Raw genomic sequence first — 13319 nt, 5'->3', positions numbered from 1 at the left:
GTTTAGATGTGGATACTAGGTGGAACTCCACCTTTAAGATGCTAAAAGGATGCAATTTTTTTGAGACAAGCTTTTGCTAGGCTAGCTGATTTGGATGATGACTTCAAAATACTAGCAACCTCTAAGGAGTGGCAACAAGGAGTACACATATGTGAATGTTTGGAATTGTTTGATTTCCTTTCAACCAAATTTGCTGGGATTAAGTATCCCACAACAAATTTGTATTATAATGGGGTTCAAGAAGTTAATAGATGCATTAAGCTCTGGGAATCAAGTGAACATGAGTATATCAGAGACATGACCAAGAATATGAGGATGAAATTTGATAGCTACTGGAAAGAAAGTAACACTTTGATGGGAATTGGAGTTGTTTTGGATCCTAGGTACAAAGCTAAATGGGTGGAGTTTGTTATGAAGAGAGTATATGGTGTGGAACACTATAAAAGTCGGTATAACAAATTTGAGCTTGAACTCAATGCTCTTTTCTGTGCTTATGAAAGTAACACTACAGCTCCAGATTACTTTGATACTGGAATGCATTCAACTGCAATTGAGAGCTCTGCAGGTACAACAACATCATATGAATTTGGTTATGATGATTTCATTATGGAAAACAATATGTTTGAGGTTGAGAAGTCAGAATTGGAGACATACTTAGCAGAACCAGTTCTTCCTAAAGGCACAACCACTGAAGAAATGAGGTTTGATATCTTAAGTTGGTGGAAGAACCATGCTCCTAAGTACCCAATTCTCTCAAGGATTGCAAGAGATGTATTGGCAGTTCCAGTGACAAGTGTAGCATCAGAATCTATGTTTAGTATTGGTGGCAGAGTTCTCACATCTCACAGGAGTTCATTAGCTCCAGATCTTGTTGAAGCTTTGCTTAGTTTGGGTGATTGGCTGTTAAATCTCACTCTCAGTGACAGTGATAGTTGTGTTACAGGTACATCTTAATCTTTTTTTTTTTTTTGCCATTTATTGGCTTATTGCACTGACAATGACATTGCCAGCTTAAAATGTCTAACACTTTTGATTTTTCTTTCAAAATACAGAAGTTCAGGACTAAGAAGTAAGGTAAATGCATTTGCAGATGCAGTTGGCACTTGGGACTTGGCAGAGGAGAATCTGGAGATGGAGGAGGAATGCATTTGCAGTTGTTGACTCAAATGCAGATGGAGATGTCTTTTTTTGCAAAAAAAACATGAAAATTATGAACTTGTTTTCTTGTGTGGCATGAACATCTGTATGTCTTTTTTTGGTGTGGCATGGATTTAGAACCTGTTTTATTGGATTTTAAAGCTGTTGTGTGTACTTGTTATGTGTTTTTAGCCTGTTTTGTGGTTGTCCTGTGACATACCGGATGGCAGCGGAAAAATATCCGTTATCCGGTAAGTCCAACGTAATGGTAACGTTTTTTAATTTCCTATTTCCGCCGGAAATGAACGGATAACGGATATCCGCTAACTTTTAATGACAACGGCAGCGACAGAACCTATTTCCGTTACGTTAGCATCCATTGACAGCCCTAGTTATGTTTACGAACATGGCCCATCAAATCTGTTGTTTCGATGGTTCATTTGAAAATCTTGAGTTGCCCTAGGCTGTGCATTTATCCCAAAGGTAGTAATAATTCTATTTGAAAGTTGAAACCAGTCAAAACAACTTGTCCACTCCCGGCACCACAGACCTTTCAGTTGTCCCAGGTCCAAAAACATCCAACTGCTTTCCAAAAGCAACAAGCCCCACGCTTTCCCCCCAGCACAGACTAAAAAAACACCAAAAATCCAGATTGTACATCCTCACTGGACTGACATACCCCCCAGAATTTAATCACCACTCCACGTTTGTTGGCTTTTCGCTGCCCCCAAAATATAATCCCCTCCCTTCCCCCTCCAATTTTTTTCAACCCTCAAAAAAAATTCTCCCTGCATAAAAAACACACTCCATTTTCTCTCTCCTCTTCTTCTTCTTCTCTGTTTCTCTCTCCTCCTCAGACATGTCTGTAATGGCGAGAGAAGTAGAAGAAGATCTAAAATCACCTTTGATCAAGTCGGAAGGAGGATTCACAACCGATGATAATCAATCAAACGTAATCATTGACATCGAATCCAACGGTCACCATCATCATCATCAGGATTACACCAACAACAGCAACAATCGAATTGATGAAGAAGCGGTAGTTTTAGAGGTTCATGAAGAAGAAAGGGATAATAATCCGTTTGAATTTATTGGTGTGGAGAGATTAGTAGTACCAAAAGAGACAACAATTGATCCATTTCGTAATAATACACCAGAGATTGGATGTAGTTTATATGAATGGATTAAGATGATAATTGTAATACCAATTGCACTTTTGCGTTTGGTTGGATTTGGTATTTGCTTAGCTATTGGATTTGTGTTTACTAAATTCGCTTTGTTTGGATGGAAAGATAAAAAGAATCCGATGCCTCGTTGGAGATGTAGGGTTTTAGGTGTTACTCGTCTTTGTTCTCGTGGTATCCTCTTCTGTTTTGGGTACGTGAGTGAGTTTGCTTGTAGTTTTGGATTTGTCCAGTTTTGGGTTTGGGATGATCTAATTTTGTTTTATTTTGTTTGAAGGTATCATTGGATAAGGAGAAAAGGAAAACCAGCTCCAAGAGATATTGCACCAATTGTTGTATCAAATCATGTATCTTATATTGATCCAATTTTCTATTTCTATGAATTGCATCCAACTATTGTTGCGTCCGAATCGCATGATTCGCTTCCGTTTGTTGGAGATATTATAAGAGCAATGCAGGTAATTTCATTTCCTTTTGATTGGTTGAATTTTGTGTTTACTTGTTTGTGACTTTGTGTGCATAATTTTTATTTTATTTATCTGTGTGTTTTCTCAGGTGATTTATGTCAATCGGTTTTCGGCAGGGTCAAGGAAGAATGCTGTTAGTGAAATAAAGGTAGACATTCTCTTCAAATTTGAATTAAGATAGTTATGTACTCCAGATTTAAATGAACTTAAATTGGTTATTCAACTATAAACGGATAACATGAAGAAGAGAAAGGTAAAAACTTTGACAAATGACATAGTTAGATTAAGGAGCAAGTAAGAAGTTTGACAGTGATCACCACTTGACTTAGGATTCCTTTAACTCAACCAAAATGGTTAATTCGGAGTTTCCCCGTACCATACTTGGGAACCTTTAGTCTATGGATAAATTTTCATTTTTTTTTTAATTGTCACTATTGGGTCGGATTGAGATATGAAATTAAGAACCCTTTAGAAGTAGATAAGAGAATCGTAACATCTTGTATGCATTTTCATTAAATTTTGTTTGATAGGTGGTAGTTTGTAAATTATTTGATACAAAATGTCCTTTCAAGGGTTGACTACAGAGAAAGGCTTCAGGCAACAGATTTCCAAGAGTACTATTGTTTCCCGAGGGTACTACCACAAATGGGAGGTCGCTTATTTCATTCCAACTTGGTGCTTTCATTCCCGGGTATCCAATCCAACCAGTGGTGGTTCGCTATCCTCACATTCACTTTGACCAATCTTGGTAGGACCATCGCTCTTCATAGAATTTCTTGTATTGAAATCTCGTGTAATGTTTATAACACGTAACTCTTGATTTGACATCCGCTCTTTGTTTAGGGGAAATATTTCCTTGGCGAAGCTCATGATCAGAGGGTTCCTCCAATTTCATAATTTCATGGAGGTAGCTTTTCTCTTACTCGTAGTCCGCAATGGGTCAATTTTCTTTGGTTTAAAAGTACAGCCTTGTGCAATTGCTTGTTTGTGGACCATATTTTGAATGTCAAGTGCTCAAATTAGATGCGGCAGTATGTTTGTATGGGTTGTAATCATTGTTTTTTGTATGCCTCTTTATTTTGATTCTATGCCTCTTTATTTTGATTCTTAATATTAACAAGCCTTTTATTCTGGAATTAACAGGTGGAGTATCTTCCTGTAGTTTACCCAAATCAAAAAGAAAGTGCTTCAAATTTTGCTGAGAGGGTGAGTCATTTCTGTTCCCTTTCCCTTTGTTGAGCATGTGAAACTTTGATCATAACTTCACTTCTAAGTATGAAATAATTATAGTTTTGGTTTAGGGAGAGAAAGTGGAAACAGTGCAGGATTTTTTGTTTTATCAATTTTTTCCTTCCATCAAATCAAAGAGACACTTATTGAAATAGATCCAATTTGAACTGAACACACTGTACACACATGATATGCTTTGCAACTTGGAAGACATATCTTTTACATGATTCTACGGCGTGAGCTGAGAGTTGTTCCCAGAGTTTGCGAAGGCTCTAGATAGTAAGATGAGCCTGATGAAGGCTTATATAGCCGTAGCTGCTGCTTCTTTTAATTTGTCATTAGTTTACGCTGTTTGTCAGAAGCTGATGAGTCTGTCAGTGATGGTAAAATGATACTATTAGAATAACATTGAAAGATATTGTAAACACCATGGGTATCAAATTGTGCTATACCTAGTAAAAATGGACTTAAACAAAATTCCTAGATCAAGAACACATTCTTCTTTCTTGTGTCGTATTAGCAGTTTCAGGGAATTTCCTAGACAGAACAATCAAGATCTGCTGCATAAAGCCATAAGGGTTAGTCTGGACTCGCGTTGACAAGAAGGTTACTGGGTATTGCATGTACCAGCTGGTATTGGTACCAATATCAAATATATTTGATCTACAGAACTTTAGTTGTCTCTTAGTAATTTCCAGCTTTAATGCTGCTTTCTGATGCACCCATAACTAATTTGCTGTCAGAATTGATGTGTTCCCCAAAGCATTGATATCTCTTACATAACAGTTGATATTTTGTGATACCTTGCAGACTGGTGAATCTATTGCGAGCGCACTCAATGTTGTACAAACATCTCATTCTTACGGGGATGTGATGCTTCTCATGAAAGCAGCTGAGGCGAAGCAGGTATGTAGTTTTTTTCTTTCTTTCTTTTTCTTTTGAATCAAGTATCATCCTTTTGTACCCTGTTGCGCGTCAAGTTTGTGAAAAGCTGGAAGATCTAGGTCAGCACCAGATAATTTCAGAAATCTGAACCAGATATGGGAAGTGTGATTAAACACATAGCCGGAGTTACAACCAATCAAATTACTGGCTAATGAGATCTGTTTCATGTTCAGTCTTACTTTAGTAATTTGGCCCTCTCTTAATGGATAAGTAACATAATGTGCTGTATCTTCCCAAAGAGGATGACATATACTTTATACAAACATGCTCAGAAATCATAAATGCTAAAACTCTAATTCCTTTTTACAACAACAAACCTACCATTAATTTTCTAGTGTTGCTGCACAACAATCTGCAAGGATTGCCACAACTTTTAGCATCCTCCCTCGACATAGAAACTTGAAGGTGCCTGAGAGATAGAAAGACAGGTTAGGCCACCAAGATATATCCGAGTTTAATATGTTTGGTGCACAACATATGTGGATTGGAAGTGCAATACTTGGGTGGTGCGGGAAGGGTTGGATGAGTACTAAGACTGTCAAGTTACACCAGCTGTAATGTATTTGAAATTGGCTTTTGAAAGAAAATGTGTTGGTCATCCCACTCGATTGGACTTACGGAATCATCTATACTTCTGATGTACATAGAAGTGTTTGGTACTGGTATATAGGCTCTAGTTGTTGCATAGCAATATCTAAATGGGAAGCAAATAACAGAATGGTATCTAAAAAAAATCTGTATCCTTAATATATTTGAACTTAAGTTATGAATGTGAAACATTGTCAACTTTTTTCTCATTACTTACACGGTATTTTGATCATGTTTGCAGGAGAAGGCCTCAAGTTATATGGTGGAACTGGCTAGAGTTGATAATGTGAGTTATCATGTTGAAATACACTTTATTCTCTTCTTTTTTTTTCCGCTTGTGATTGTATTCTTGGAGACTCTATAGCCAGATTGCTCTCCAAGAGCCAGTTAAATCCAGTAGTGTATTAAAGCTTTATCCTGTTGAAGGATGAAATAGATTTTTTTAGAGGTTATCCAATATGTTCTTTTGTTCTTTACAGTCACTTAACATAAGCACATTGGAAGCTCTGGATTTCCTAGATGTATTTCTTTCAATGAATCCAGGCCCTAGGTAATGTCAAACAATTTTACAAATTTTATGATTGATTTATATACCTCAGATATCTTTTGGCATTGCTTTTCTCAGATACTGTTACCACCTTTTGGAGTTATAGTGAATAATCTAAATATAGTTTTGAAAGCCATCTAACTTTGTCTATCTGTTTACAGTGGACGTGTTGAAATTCAAGAATTCTTGAGAGTTCTAAGGCTGCCATTCTGTCCTCTATCAGAAAAGGTATGTTGCTCTGAGTTGATGTTTTTAATGCTAGTAGTATCAGAATTTTCTCCTTGGTAAAATCCCTTATAGCATTTTTCGATGTTTATTACTGTTAAAGGTTATGTACTTTTTGTTGGAAAAAGGTTATCTTACATATTTACATCTTATCTGCTTTAGATTTTTGCTTTCATCGATGTGGAGAAATATGGCCAAATCACGTTCCGACAGGTATTCTGGTTTTTATGCATGATAACTGTGCTTTTTCTGATTAATAAGATTAATGTTAATTGGTAGTAAATTCTGCAGTTCTGTTATGGAGTGGCTCTTGTCATGAAGCAGCCATTATTCTGGAGAACTTGTGAATTAGCTTTTGGAGTTTGTGATTCCAGAGGGTTAGGCTATATCACAAAACAACAGGCAAGCTGTTGATTAGTATTTTTATGTTTTTGTTCATTTAATCTTTGACAAGAATCTAACATATCATATCCCTTGACACAGTTGAGTGATTCCATTCGACTCGCTATTCCAGACATTACCGATGAACAGGTTAGTATCGACCACTAAGTAAACCACTGCATTCCTCTATTCTTCTTGTTTGGAATGTGTTTAGTTTTGTTCACTTATTCTAGGCATGACTAAGCTTGGTTCTTCTGGAATCTGATTATTCGGAGAATGTTAATCTCAGTGCTATAGTTGCGTATTTGCCAAAGATGGCTAGTCAGGATGGCAGTTGTAATACATAACAATGCCCAGTTACAAAGTCCGTACACATCTTTAAGTGGTAGAGAGTTTGAGCACAAACCTGTCCTGGATGAGTATGAGCTTATCGCATGTTATAATTTGTTATGGTTCTGGACGGGGTAACTTTTTAAAATTTGGTACAATTCCATGCCTGATCCGAAGTCTCATATGAAAACCGCTTCCCAAGTCCAACTTTGTAAGGCGTATCGAATTTTTACAAAGGAAACAAAGGTCATTTAAGGACCCAGAAACAAAACTGAGAATTAGGCAACGATGGCATCGGAAACACAAAGAAACTGTCAAAATCTTTGACAGAGCTTGATGCTTGTGGATTTCTTTTCCACTGAATTCTCATCAAAGTGGTCCTGTTAATCTCATTCTTGTTTGAAATATTCGACTTAATTGCAGGTGGATGAACTTTTCAAACTGTTCGACAGTGATAGCGATGATAAAGTCAGCGAGGATGACTTTATAACCTGCCTAAAAAAGAACCCGTTGTTGGTAGCGCTTTTCTCATGGGTTGGCACTGGAACTGAAGTAGGTGATAGGGGGCTTGTTCAGGTAGTGTAATAATGGAGTTGTTGATGGTTACATCATTGTAACTGTGGTGTTTGTTGAAGGGAGCTGCAGTAGAGTTATTTGAAATTACTGCACAAAGATATAACCATGTAGTAAAAAGCTGTAAAATACTCTCAAGATTTGTGAGCAACATTTTGATAATCAATATATTCTTTTTTACTTGAATCACAAATTTGAAATTTGTCTCAAAGAAACATCAAATAAAATGTAAATTGTAAGTTATGATACAAATTGAAATGACAAAAAAGAGAAAAAGATTAACAGAATTTACATCAACTGAATGAAAAGCCAACAAACTACATTACAACACATTTGTCCTTCGACTTGGATTCCTGCTTTGCTGATGTACTGGTGTTGACTTTGGTCCTTGGAACCTATAAAGAAAAATATTGTCCGGATTAGTTTCCTAGAATTATGAGTCACTCTATGGAACCTATGAAAGAGAGATGCTGGAAATCTAACTACAAGAGTGACAAAGCTTCAGCTATGCAGTGATCAGATAGATATCTCTGTCGTCAAAGAAGGTAAATTCTCTGCTAAATAATTGTACAGGAAGTAGCATGAGCAAGTTTGTATCTAGCTTACTCCAATGCAGTACATTGAGATGGGTATTCTGACAGTCTTATTCTTGGTCCTACTCTATCTTGATCTGAAGTATGAGAGCATACTATGCTACTCCCTACTCTATCTTGATCCTACGTAGGAATCTATATTTTTGTATACTTTTCTACCTATAAGAATACTCAGTTTCAGTCAACACAAGATTAACATCGCTCCTAACGAAGAGCAGAAATGGAAGTCCTCTATGCTTTGTCGTGAAACCGGCATTCGGTTGTTCGTACTGTCCCTATATCGAGACCGTAACATATGTAAACTATTAGATGTCAGAAACTCTCAAGAGATTAGACTCAGGTCAGACACTAACTGAAGCTAACCGGACTTCTCTCTTCTGCAATTCCTACTCATATTCAGCACTCAGTATTAACAACCCAAATCCTAAAGTCTAGGAGTCAGTAGGTTGACTAATGGTTCTGGAAAAATTAAGTACCTGAGGACCTACAACGAGCCTTGAACCGCCGCTACTAGCAGTAGAAGATGACTGCTGGGATGTATGCTGCCTCTGCGGTGGCTGGTTATCGAACTCCTGCTGTTGCAGTGCCATGGCTAGTTGCATATCAGAACTGTCACGATACAAACCAATACATTCATTATATAGAACTACAATCAATAAATAATTAAGATTATTAAGATTTAAGAGTAGATACTTCTCCATACAACAGGATGCAGTTGTTTTTGCAACAGCCCCAATCTTCATATCGGGAAAAACCAAGAACTCTATTCTAAAAGAAAACGAAGAATTTGCAAACTGAAAGTACCTTAACGTCGTGTCTGCTGCTGCTGAGTTGTCAATACTTGCCAGATAGTCCTGATAAAAAAAATTGCACAAGTTTAGTGAAAGAAAAGATGACAATTTTTTCTAGAAATATTCAATGTTCACCAATTACTCACAGCTGTACTGGTCATGGCATTCTGCTCATTCCATGTACCATTACCATGACTTTCTAGTTTGAACTCCTCGAAGTTACCGGTCATAAACACTGTATCTCCATTAACCTGTCAGGTATAGCATACAAACATGGTAAGGGTATACATATATAGCATACTACCATAAGGAGGATGTACACACACATTTTAGTTTAGTTGATACCAAGAGAAAATGCAACTTTATCTTTGGCAAAAAAAAAAAAATCAACGAAAAATCTAGAATGTTACCTCATTTAGCTTTTCCCATACCAAATCTGGTTGGTTTATATAACCCTGGTCAGTAGCTAGCAGGTAAAGTTCACCATTTAACTGTGTCAATCAATTGAGAAGTGATTATGTCAAGTTTACGGGGAAGGAGAGGAACAGTTGTGTTTTAAACCATGAAGAAAAACCCAACGATGAGAAACAATAAATACGAAGATAACACATTTTAAACTGGATCAGACCTTGAACATGGTGCTGAAATGATTGTTACGGAAGAAAACACAAAGTTCGCGTTCCTTTAAACCTTCTTGTAGGCAAAATAGGCTGCAAATAAGCAAAATTAACGAGCCTATAAATAACTTAATGTCTCCAATGAAGATAATTTCGCTTGTGAAAGCATAATTTCAAACTGAAGGTAGGGTCTCTACTAACCCATATATAGTCAACTGGCTGGCATTGATTCTGAAAAAGCTCCGAAGCAGATCCCCTGAAATATCAAATTTCAGAATTCTGAAAAAGCTCCGAAGCAGATCCTAGATAATTTGAACAAGCAATTTTACCTTGCGTAGAACACACATTTCCTAAAGCTCTTTCAGCTTGCTCAGCGAGAACCATCTCCCCTTCATATATAGGTTCCCGAGATTCATATATTATCGGTTTGGCATCAAGTATACACTCTTCTCCTTCGTACATAGGCTCACTACCATCAAGGCTAGAGGCGACAGCTTCAGCAGCATCTATTTGTTGTTGGTTTATACCATCAAATAAATCAGAATCTTCATTTTGTTCCGATGGACCTGAAGAAGTGGCATGGACACTCTCATTACTCAACAGGTTAGTATCCTGAAGATCAATCTGTTGAACTTGTTGAGCCTCCATAGACGCAGGCACATGGTGTTCGTATGCACCTACAGTGTTTTCGTTTGAGAAAGCGAAACTGGTATCAGGCTCTCCAGAGTCCTTATCATTTAACTGATCAGAGTGTTCTCCGGAAACCATCCCTCCATTATTGGCACGGCTGGAGATATTGCAATTCTGTAATGTAGATTGTTCTGGTTCATGATGTTCATTCGAATTTTCAGCATCCAATGAGCCATTATGAACACCTGATTCACATTTTTTAACGTGTTTAGTTTCATGATGTTCACTCCCAGTTTCCCTATCCAGCGAGTCAGCACGAACACCTAGTTCAGAAATTTTAACTTGTGTAGTTTCATGATGTTCATTTCCAGTTTCCTTGTCCAATGAGTCAGCATGAACACCAGGTTCAGAATTTCGGAGGCATGTAGCTTCTTCAAGAACTGAAACTGGATTCACATTTGCTTCATCAGACAAGGTCTCAATCATAGATGGTGGAGGTTCAGAAGTTGATAATTTCAGAGCTCTAAAAAGTTCAGCTTCTTCCTCAGCGTCTCCCAGTCTTCCATTCTGATGATAAGAGACAGAACGTGGCGAATCATCAAAAGATCTAGCTCTTGAAAGACTCGGAGAAGGAACTCCCAAGGTAGCAGTCGTCGCAGCAGCAAAATCAATACAGTCTTCTTCAGGGTAACTATTGTGTTCGTTGACAGTGGTACTTGTTTCAAGGGCTACGAGCTCTCCCATCAAAGTATTATAAGACTTTGACCCTATCGCATTTGCAGTATCAACATCCTTGTTTTCACGCAAAAAAGAAAACCAGTGAGAACTAATCTAGGGCATCTTAGAGGCCCAAGAAGAATCTACTAAAGCATTAACGAATCCAGAGTCAGACCTGACACCCAGTTTTATATAACATTTCAAAATAAGAATTTAACCTTAGATTGAATATCTGGAATCTAGCTAGTAATAAGCTATATCACGAGTTATACTGGTCCGACATTAATCTATAGATCTACGGTCTTAATAAGCTAGTAATAAGCTTTTAATCTATAGATCTACGGTCTTAATAAGCTAGTAATAAGCTATATCACGAGTTATACTGGTCCGACATTAATAAGCTTAGATTGAATATCTGGAATCTAGCTAGTGTCAATAGATCTACGGTCTTAAATATACTACCTTCACAAAAAGCGGGTCTTTCACTTTTCCAAATTTTCCTACAAGTTATGAAAGTCTACATTTGTTTTAATTGTTTATCAAAGAAACACAAAACAACTTTTAAGTCATAAAAAGTAATATCACATATTTACAAATATATGAGAGGAATACTCAGCTCCGAACAAGTGAGTCTGCTGAATTTTCGGGAGCTCTTTTTGGTCTACATTTGTTTACCATACCAATACAACTTAGTATTCAACGTGACGGTATTGATTACTAGCTAAACCATAGATATTCTAGCTAAATTAGGATAATTCCAACATTAAAACTCTACAACTAAAAAAAGTCTACGGAAACGACTAAGAACTAGATTTATCTAGAAATTGTAATTATTTCATGCAAGAATCCCATCTTAAGTGTAATATGATACTGAAGTGAAAAGGCTTAACAAAGTATAACTAGTTAGGAGAGCCATTTTCCCTGAATCAAGTTGCCCTAAATTTAATTTTAAGAACTAAGTGTGTTTATATAAAACTAGTGATGGAAGTTTATCATATAGGTATAAAAAATCAAAACAACCAAAAAGAAGAAACCAGCAAAATTGAAAATACCTGTGGATCCACTATCCAACCATGATATAATGGAATATCGAGAAGATCAAATATGGTACATTCTCGAGTAAATTCAAAATCATCAATCCTGCAAAAACATCCATAACTTTCCAGTTAGGGAAGAGAAAATAAAGGCCTAAAATCAAAATTTCCTTGGAAAGAAAAAAAAAAGAAGAAGTAAATAACAACCTTCGGAATTGAACATTTACGTCAATCCCAGTAGAAAGGCGAGGAAGTAAATCAATTGCATCTCCAATATTCTGTTGCTGATTTTCAACATAACCAGCATCTTTATTCTGCACCAAACCAAGTCAAAACATCAAATGAGCAACCCTTACTACTAATTCAACAAAAAAAATGGTATAACATTCAAATTGAATGATAAGACATGGAAAAGGAAAATGATGATTTACCTCAACATTACTATTAGAATCAATTAATCTTTCTGCAACTAGAGAAAGTAATTTCTGTAGAGAAACATCAGTCGTATCTCCACTCAAACTCAAATTATTCCTCAACAAAAGCAAATTACCTATTCAACAACAACAAAACAAAACACACAAATTTCAATTTCAAAATTGCCACACCAAATTGAGTAATTTACGATTCGCACCGACGATCATCTACAATTTAACCAGATCAAATTGGAACAAATCGAACTTCTTGAGATTAAAATTGAAGAAAAAAACCCTAAAACATCAAAAGAAATAGAGAAGATGACTTTTGATTTGATTTACATACATATAGCGAGTAGAGGGCAAGGTCCATTATCATTCTGAAGAATAATTGGTGTAGTTCTTCCTAAAAACTGTACAATCTTCGTTTTATAAACACATTCTTTTTCCAATTCGTCATTCCTTTGATGATGATCTTCACTGGCCATTGCCGACCTTCGATAACAAGAAAAAATAAACAGGTTTTCCAGAGAGAGAAAGAGATGAGAGAAGTGAAGCCTTTCGGCATTTAAGACCGTGTCGTCATCTCGATGGGGGCATATTCTCCGACGTGTTCAATGTACGACGGACCCACCGAGATATTATTAACGGTCCTGATCTAATCTGATGTGAATACAGTTTAAGGTAGTCTATATGCTGACACAGGAGATAACGATTTGTGGTTCATTAAAGAATTCTGAACCGCCCAAAGTGGACCGTTTCTGGAAGATTTGGTAAGAGAAACAGGTTTAATTTTGCAATTAAGATAATGTGGGATAAATGGACGGTTGGATGTGAAGGTGGTGACGGAGGTTGGAGAAATTGTACGGATTTGATTGGTTTTGAGTTTTTTAAAGAGGTTTAGTTGGTGGAAAATG

General features: G+C 36.7%; 2 protein-coding genes across 2 annotated transcripts; one reads left to right on the top strand and one right to left on the bottom strand.

Annotated features, from left to right (window-relative positions):
* The first annotated feature begins 1888 nt into the window (after positions 1-1888).
* On the top strand, positions 1889-7793 carry LOC113304625 (lysophospholipid acyltransferase LPEAT2-like). Its single transcript, XM_026553769.1, has 14 exons — positions 1889-2514; positions 2599-2779; positions 2877-2936; positions 3373-3536; positions 3632-3695; positions 3932-3994; positions 4829-4924; positions 5793-5837; positions 6031-6101; positions 6260-6326; positions 6486-6536; positions 6615-6725; positions 6807-6854; positions 7458-7793. The coding sequence occupies exons 1-14, from the start codon at positions 1997-1999 to the stop codon at positions 7617-7619; spliced, it is 1701 nt and encodes a 566-aa protein (XP_026409554.1). The 5' UTR covers positions 1889-1996; the 3' UTR covers positions 7620-7793.
* LOC113304624 lies at positions 7753-12953 on the bottom strand. Its single transcript, XM_026553768.1, has 12 exons — positions 12749-12953; positions 12421-12539; positions 12197-12303; positions 12008-12095; positions 9938-11030; positions 9810-9864; positions 9620-9701; positions 9402-9482; positions 9138-9242; positions 9005-9054; positions 8677-8809; positions 7753-8002 (listed from the first exon to the last, which is right to left on the bottom strand). Exons 1-12 carry the CDS (start codon positions 12888-12890, stop codon positions 7925-7927), a joined length of 2133 nt encoding a protein of 710 aa, XP_026409553.1. The 5' UTR covers positions 12891-12953; the 3' UTR covers positions 7753-7924.
* Positions 12954-13319: the final 366 nt, after the last annotated feature.

This window comes from Papaver somniferum, chromosome 8, assembly GCF_003573695.1.
Source record: "Papaver somniferum cultivar HN1 chromosome 8, ASM357369v1, whole genome shotgun sequence".
In the NCBI taxonomy this organism is placed as follows: Eukaryota; Viridiplantae; Streptophyta; class Magnoliopsida; order Ranunculales; family Papaveraceae; genus Papaver; species Papaver somniferum.
The sequence above is the reverse complement of the archived record's forward strand: the minus strand, read 5'-3'. Positions and strand labels throughout refer to the sequence as shown.